Source organism: Phalaenopsis equestris, unplaced genomic scaffold, assembly GCF_001263595.1.
Source record: "Phalaenopsis equestris unplaced genomic scaffold, ASM126359v1 Scaffold000489, whole genome shotgun sequence".
Lineage (NCBI taxonomy): Eukaryota > Viridiplantae > Streptophyta > Magnoliopsida > Asparagales > Orchidaceae > Phalaenopsis > Phalaenopsis equestris.
In genome coordinates, this window is record NW_018164929.1 from 4,925 (window position 1) to 13,760 (window position 8,836).

At 34.9% G+C, this 8,836-nt stretch overlaps 1 protein-coding gene across 1 annotated transcript in view; it reads left to right on the forward strand.

Moving 5' to 3' along the window:
- The first annotated feature begins 3,694 nt into the window (after positions 1–3,694).
- LOC110028119 (FHA domain-containing protein FHA2) overlaps positions 3,695–8,836 on the forward strand; it is a 13,019-nt gene continuing 7,877 nt past the window's right edge. Inside the window, exon 1 of the mRNA XM_020729848.1 lies at positions 3,695–4,378. Coding sequence (XP_020585507.1) covers positions 3,760–4,378 — 619 coding nt within the window. The 5' untranslated portion in view covers positions 3,695–3,759. The remainder of the gene's footprint in view (positions 4,379–8,836) is intronic.

The window sequence follows — 8,836 nt, forward strand, 5'->3', positions numbered from 1 at the left end:
GATGACGGACAATTGATTGCACCGAACGTTGTCGGGTGACCAATCAAGCCCACCTTGTGCGGGCGACCAAAACCTACAACACATAGTAAAAGCTACTCCTAGATCTAGCTAAGAAATAAAATGCGAGGGATTTTTAGTTAATCTCAATAATGTGGCATTTGATGTAGTGTTTCTTTATATTGGATAAAACTCTCCTAGTGATAGGAGAGATGACAAAGTTACTGCAAAGTTTAGAGCTCCGAAAAAGTTATGGTAAAACTCCAATGATCCTTCCCCAAGCTATGATAAAGCTCTCCTTTAGTGTAGGAGGGTAGGCACCTTCCTCCCTTGCAAGCCAAGAACTTCCTCACAAAACTCTCCTCACACACCAAAATGAAGTGATGGAAGAAGAGGATGCAAATTAAGGAATAAGAAGAAGAAGAGGACCAACTCCTTAGCTCTCTCCTTCAAAAAGATGAAGAGTCTTCCTCAAATCCCTTTACTCAAAGAGATTCTCTTCAAGCCACCTCCAAAAATCTCAAGAGGAAGATAAAGCTCTCACTTGTGCAAAAAGAAAGCTTAAACTACTTTCCCCATGAAAAATCCCCATAGTGCCCCTTAATTAAGCTCAAAATGGCTAATCAATGGCACTTACTACATTCCAAAAAGGGTTAATCCCCCAGCCTTTTCATAGTCCCAAGGAGATCTCCCAAAGTCTAAAGAGGGCCTAAAAATTTGACTCTATGTGGCATGCCTCTCTAGGGACACCAAACCAAAATTTGAAATTTGGGCGGGCTGGCATAGTCACGCTGCTCTGCTTGTGGAGTCAGCGTGGTCATGCAAAAACTCTAGAATAATTACGTCAGCTTCATTGTCTTGTGGCATGGTAACACTGCCTTCGGGCATGGTTACGCTGTAGATGGCTTTGAGCTATTTGAAGGAAGGTCTGGCATGGTTACGCTATATTGTGACATAATTATGTCGTGGGCTCTGTCTTGCAACATGGTCATGCCTCCTTCAGACATGACCACGCCGAAGGCAGCCTCCTCAACCCTTATGGGGAGGGGGTAGGCGTGGTTACAACCGATTTAGGCATGGTCATGCCATACCCTTAAATTAATTTTTATCATTTTCTCGCTCCAAAAGTTTGCTAATCGTGTCACATGATACAAAAAAAAGCTCTTAATTGTTAACTTAGACTACACAAGCCTTGAATGATCGTTCAGCTTGCCCTAGAATGGAGAACAGTCACGGATCAGTAGTACTTGTTGTTGAGTACGATCAGGGGGGGTAAATCCTAATATGGAGATGAAGTGCATCTAGTAACATCCCGACGGACTCCTTGAGCTACAGGAGACCACACATGAGCGCCACACACTCTTACAACATCATAGGGGCATCCAGTATTCGTGACATCAAAAATTGATGCCAACATCAAATTTATTGCTTTTAACGACATTATTTCAAATAATTTTCTAGTAATAGAAAGTACCCCACATAGATACCCAATCAACTAGAAAAATTAGACTCTATCTAATGTCACTTTGGAAGTTAAGATGGATAGTAAAATCTTGAGCCAAAAATGATGAATAAGTTTATGGATTTAAACTTGAAATAGTGTTCTTTGACATTTAATAAAATTGATGCAACGCCAATATGTATGAAAACCAATTTACAGACCATAAACTCAAACATTGCATTAAGTTCAATTATTCTTATAATCATTACCAAACATATATATTAAATCTTAGAATAAGCTAACATTACTCGACAACTTCTAAATACTCCAATTGTATAAGGGTTAGCAATCATTCTCACTCCATTTCCAAATATGCTTCAGTAGCCCGTACTCCCTTCACATCTTATGTGAGTATTAGCAACCTTCATAGAATCCTTTAATTTCCTTATTTGATAGCCCATAGAAGAAACATATCGAAAAAGATTGATTGTTTGAAAGAAATCACTCTAATTTTAAAAAGCTTACTTGCATGTTATTAATTATTATTCCTGTGTTATGTAATTACTATTTATTATTCGCTTTCTCTTATCATTAAGATATTTCATCAACCCATGAGACTACTTATATGTGGCACCAAACTCAAACACTTTAGGTTTACATTGAACAAGTTTATAAATAACACCCATAATATACCTATTTTTATTTTCTAGCTTGTTGGTTGAACTTGTTTGGTGTTTGGTGCTTCAAATTTTATATGGAAACTCTTTCGTCTTCTCACTCTATTTAATTCCCCTCTCTTTTATATATATTAGCTCACAACCAAGCTTCAAAATCATTCATTTCATCCCCCTAAACCCACGCCATCATGCCCAGGCCTTCCTCCAAAACATGCTTAGCCTTATAAAGCTCTAAGACAACTATATGCATAACAACCTAAGTCAACGATATTAACTAAAAAATTAACCTTTCTCTGGTTCATCCTCCATAGAAACCTCAGCAAAATCCAAACCAGCCACCACTAACAAGCACTCCACCATCCCATTCAATTTTTTTAAAAAATATAAAAACATTGTCAAACATCTTTACACTTTCCTTACAAGGCATGCTCAATTCCCCTTGGTTTGAACTAGCCTTATTTCCTAATTCTTAACTATACTTATCGCCTTGCCTAAAAAGTATATCACGTAAAACTTTATCTTAATCGTCAAGATTCACTTGACACCACCACCAAATACCCTATATAAATTTATAATTTAGAATTTTGTCACACATTTATTATATTATTCCCACTTCTATTATACTCAATTTAATTATTAATGAATTTTTCACTCAACACTTGTAACATAAGCAACTAAACTAAGATTTTATAAGCTTTATCTTTATGTCTTCATGTTATTTTTATCTCAAAGTATTTCTATGTTACACTTTATAATTAGAATTTAGCTTAGCATATTAAATTTAATCACAAAAATCCTTGCTAAATTGTTTTACAAATGACATAATTTTTTTTACCTAATATGATCTAAATTCTTAAGGATGATTAGCACATTATCTAATCATAAGGTTCTAAATTCAAGGTCTAGTGCACATTAGTCAAATAAAAAAAATCATTATTTCTAATACAAATTTAATATACATTTCTTTTATATTTTGACAAAATATTCAAATATAACATAACACTAAAATAATTAAATTGAATTTTATTTTACGATTAATTTGGTTGAAGAGAAATTGATTGAGATATATTTCCATTTCTCATAGTTGATAAAAAATCAAGCTGTTACTTCTTATGATGAGTAGACATACAAGTCACAATAATGACTAACTAAAATTTCAATTCATTTTCTTGGAGCTGATCATAAAATTGTAAATGAAAAATATATTCGACAAAAAATTTAATTGAATCCAAAAACTTATTTATTAAATTAAAATAAATAAGCAATTTGAATTTGTAAAGCAAAATGTATATATATTCAATTAGGTTCCAAGCAATGAAATGTACCAAAAAAAAATTTTACTTCTTAATGAGAAATTAAGTTTATAGTTCTAGTGAGGAAGTCCCATTATAATTTATAAAATAAACTCAATTTACTTTCTATAATTTTCCAAAATCAAGTATAATCTTCATGTTATTTATTTACTTATTTTTAATGAATACATCTATTATTAGCATTTTACTCTCTTTTTTTTTTAAAAAATAAAAATTCCACCTGAGCCAAACTCAGAGGACTACATGAAGCAGTACCCACACAAAAGGAACGGGTGCTCCCGCTGTGCTTTCTCTCGCGAGCTCCCGCGTCACTTAATTAAAGACAAGGTCGATGGCGATGGTTGGAGGAAGCACTGCTGCTGCTTCCGGCGAGGTTGAGGCCGGCTTTGCTAAGCTCCAGGGAGAGGATTTCGAGTACTACATGCAGACCTATTCGATCATGCTGGGTCGCAACAGTAAGAAGTCCGCTGTCGACGTAGACCTCTCTAGCCTCGGGGGTGGAATGAACATTTCCCGTCATCACGCTCGCATCTTCTACGACTTTCAGCGTCGCCGCTTCGCCCTCGACGTCATTGGCAAGAACGGGTGCCTCGTCGAGGGTGTACTCCATCTTCCAGGAAACCCACCCGTCAAGCTCGATTCTCAGGACCTTCTCCAGATTGGCGACAAGAAGTTTTACTTTCTACTTCCCACTCGATCCATTTTTTCTACGGCATCTGTACAACGCCACATCCCGCCTCCTCCACTTCCATTTGCGGGGCGAAAGATAGCCTCTGCCCGGCCGAGGATCGCGGGATATGAGGAGGTTCGGGAGGTGGAAGAGGACGACGATGATATGGAAGAGGGAGGAACGAAGAGGATGAGGAGGGGGGCGTTGGAAGCGGAGAGGTACGGTAGTTACGGTTTGCCGCATTCTGCCCTGCAGGGGAAGCCGGGGCTGCAGGCAATGGGTCAGTATGTGAATGCTTTCATCTCTGCTGGTGGCTATCATGATTTCTCATTTTATAGTTAAAGATTAGGGATGACCCGGGATTAGGCACTTTTCTTGATTTTATCGGACCTGCATGTTTCTGCACTTCAGCTATGGTTTGAGGAAACTAAATGCACGGAATTAGGATGACTTGTTTTTTGTTATTTATATTAATCTGTGTTGAAGTTATTAGATATGGAGAGTTCTGGTTTGTTTACATCCCAAATTTGGCTTGCAGTTTGCACTAGGTTAAATGACAATTTGTTTTGAGCGAACGTTGGAGCCATCTATTTCAATGCCAGTCTATCTTCTATCTTGCTTTTGCATCTTGGATTCTCCGACCCCTGTCAGTGAGTTTTTTTCATGCTTTTGCGTGAATCCATGGATGCAGTGCCTTTGTACCTTCTGGTTTATTGACCTATGAGAACTTGCCATGATTGGGCAAATCTTTGATTCTACTAAATGTGCTGATTCTGTGATTGCATCATCATTCAAGTTTGCTCTTGTTATTTTTTGTCAGGTTGTAAGCCAGGCTCAGTCATCCCATTATTATACTGTAAAGTTAGGATACATTAGCTGATGTCGAAGGGCTTCCTAGGGTTTGGGATAAGCAAACTCCACTTCAATTCTAGTGAGATTGAGAAATTCAGAGAAGTCAAGATGTCCACACATATTCTCAAGCACTAAGAGTATTATAAGTATTTAGATCGATGCATTTTGATTTAACATGGAAGTGAGGTTATGTGGATAATCCTTGTTCACATTAAAAATGATACAATGCTGATTTTGTGGCTTTATTCATCCACATCCACCAGCGACTCTCCTTCCCTTTGTTAGCCTTTTGGTCTTAGGTCTGTCTTTGTAAGAGTAGGACTAGTGAACTAGGAACTTTTTTTTGCTTCCCTCCCTGCTTTATTTTCAATATCTTTTCTTTAACGGCATTCTGTACTTCGTCTTTTGAAGGAGGTTTTTTGAACTACTATCAAACAAAAGTTCCCTTTTCTTAATCATGCAATTTGGCATTCGGAATATGAAATCTTATTCGGGAATAATGCGGAGCATTATGATTCCATTATTTTTGACATATCCCCCTATCCTTGCCTTTATAAGTCCCCTTAGAAATCTCATGGATATAGTTGTTGGGGCCTCTTCCCTATTCCATACCTTGCTTTTCTGTCACGACATGTTTTTTTGATATTTTTGTATCATGATACTGTTGCATGCCTAGTGTGATAAAGATCTATTAAAGACATGCCAAGGCATCTTTAATGTGATGATGTAGTCTTGGAGCATTTTGAATGCGTAAATTTTTATGTGGATGCTTTTTTGATTTGAGGAAGGGATTATGCTACACATTGATGAGGTATCATACTCAAGCCATAGCTTTTGTGATGTAGGGCATTTTAAGGTATAAGATTCAATAATGCTGGCTCAGGAGAAGGTGTGCAAAGCAACACACAAATGATCATAATTCGTAGTTTCCCTACTTTTACTTTAGGTATAGATTAGTATTTTGATACAAAATTAGAAATCACACTTCTTAAGTTCCCTTTGATTGGATAAACCAAAATTTGAAATTTTACAATTAATTTAGATGCAAATATAAAATTCCACTATAAGACTCACATCACGAATGATGGAACTAGTATGCAATGGACTTCACAAGATCTCAATTACGAACACAAATTATTCATAAATAATTATGATTGAAAAACAAAGGATAAAAGTCACCAATTTGACCTTGACATGTTGCCTTTGTTAGGAGAATCACGCCTTGTAAGTTGTTGTCAAGACTTGGAAAGCGTTCAAATACTCCATAGCCAACACACAAAAGTATTGAGAAAAACATCTAAATTTTATTAAAGCTGAAGCATAATTTTTTATGCATAAGGAGCTTCTTTTAATAATTAATCAACAAATTTGGTTCTAGCCAAAACATTTTTTAAAAAAGTTTCCCATCTCAGTTTCAACAAAAAGTCAATTTTCAAATCCCATTTTTTTAAGGCCAAGTAATTTTGGTTCCTCCTTGGTGCACTAGCTGGGAATAGAAGGAAACCGATCAGTTGAATACTATTACAGTGCAAATTACGGGAATATAAGGAAATTAAACAACTAGTGGTGGATCCAGAATGCATGAAATATAGGCTCAATATTTCTGCTTCAGCGAATTGTCTCAAGGGAAGAGCCATACATAGAATGAATAAGGCACACTCTAGCAATGGTAATAGAGTTGTCTTTAGCTTCAAAGAAGGCCTTAACATTAGCAACAAAGTAACCTTATTCAATAGATATAGCTTCAACAACAATAACAATGATCAAATTAGCGACAAACAATGACTGAACATATGTTGAATCAGAAAAATAAAGGAAATTGATGATATGTTGACTTGAATGATTGATTACCGCTGAACCAAGCACTGTAAGAGCTGATATGAGCGAAATTGCATTAGCAAATTAAATCAAACGAGGTCATCAAAATACTAGAGAATGTATCTTATTCTCAATATAATCATCTTTAGAGGCATGCTTTACAAGAAATTAGATTAGGAATGTTGAAAGTAATACTCGAGAACAATTAAAACAATATCAAAATACACAATTTGTATTTTCTAAGAATAAAGAGTTTTTAACTTGCAAATTTTGATTCCAAATTAAGTAGTTGATTGTTATCATGCAGATGTAGGCAAAATTCTTATGCTTTATGCAATGTAATTAATAAATTATCACAAGTATATTTGTTATACCAAGGTACAAAAAAGATGTAATAGCTAGCCTTGTCATGGGCCATAATCTTTATCAAACAACATGAGTATATTCGTCTAGTAAGGTAATGGATGTGAATTCACAAAGATAAGGTGGAAAGAGAAAATATAATAACATTGGTAACATTTTCATGAAATCAAATGAAATCAAATATTTTGGAGTCTAGAATAATATCAGTTTTTTGAAAAATTCATTTTGTATTTTCTTGTTCTAGTATGCTATAAGATTTTATATGGCCTATCCTTTCTTGCATTAACTTTGTAAAGACCTTTATTGGTAGATTTTCAAGATTTAGATGTGCCTTCTTTTTAATTTTTTTTAAACGTTGTCATTGCCGATCCAAAGCCCTAGATGTGCCTTCTTTTTAATTTTTTTTAAACGTTGCCATTGCCGATCCAAGCCCCGGATCCAAAGCCCGGTGTGAAAAGTGGAGGGTTGCGTTAGGTAGTTGACAACCAGTTTAAAACTTGTCGAAAAAATCATGACATGAATCCTTTTGATCATTGTGTAAGTGCTAGGGCTTCCCCTAGAAGCGACACACTGTATAGCCTGAATACAGTGAAAAGTGTGAATGGGTCGCTACATCGGTGCCCGGTTATAGTGTCAAATAAGCAACGGTTCCCACATTACGGACGAATTCAGGTAAAGAAGTTAGTCCATGAAACTAATGAAATTAATATCAGGATAGAATCTTGGAATACAGGTACTCTCAATGGAAAAATTAATAGAATTATTTGATATTATGATTCATAGAAAGATTAATATCTTATGTAGTCAAGAAATTAAATGGGTTGGAGAAAAGGCTAAGGAGATTGATAACTTATGTTTCAAACTTTGGTAATCTGGTAGTCGCACTACAAATGGTGTATGTGTAATTATAGATAAGAGTTCGAAAGATAATTTTGTAAAAATTAATAGAGTTGAAAGTAAAATTATAATCTTTAGGATAATCATTGATACTAAAATTTTTAATATTATCAGTGCTTATGCTCCTCAAGTAAGTTTAGATATATGGTCTAAAGATAAATTCTGGAATGACTTAGATAGCTTAATACAAATGATACCTCTTGAAGAAAAAATTTTTATTGGAGGAGATTTAAATGGACATGCCGGTAGAGTGGTAGAAAATTTCAGAAATATTCATGGTGGCTACGGTTTTGGAGTAACAAATGAAGAAGATAGAGCTATTTTAGATTTGCTTTAGTGTATGATTTTATTATTACTAATACTTTATTTAAGAAAAGAGATGAGTATCTTATACTTATAAGAATGGATCTAATAAAACACAAATTGATTATTTTCTTATGAGAAGAAGAGATCGTCGAGATTGTAAAGATTGTAAGGTCATTCCAAGTGAAAATTTAAGTACCCAACATCGTTTATTTATTCTAGATTTTAAGATGAAGAGTTGTAAAATAAAAAATACTAAGACTCATCATCGTAGAATTATATGGGGAACCTAAAAGACAAATAAAATTAGTTTTATGAGTAAAATTCAAGAGTTCAAAATTTGGGTTGTTCATGATGAAACAAGTGGTATATGGGATAAAATAAAAAACACTATTAAACAAGTAGCAAAATATTAAATTTGGAGCAAAAGTTATGGGAGAGGGTAATTATGGGACAGGGTACTTGAATAAAGGTTAAGATGTATTATAAAGATTTCTCATAATCA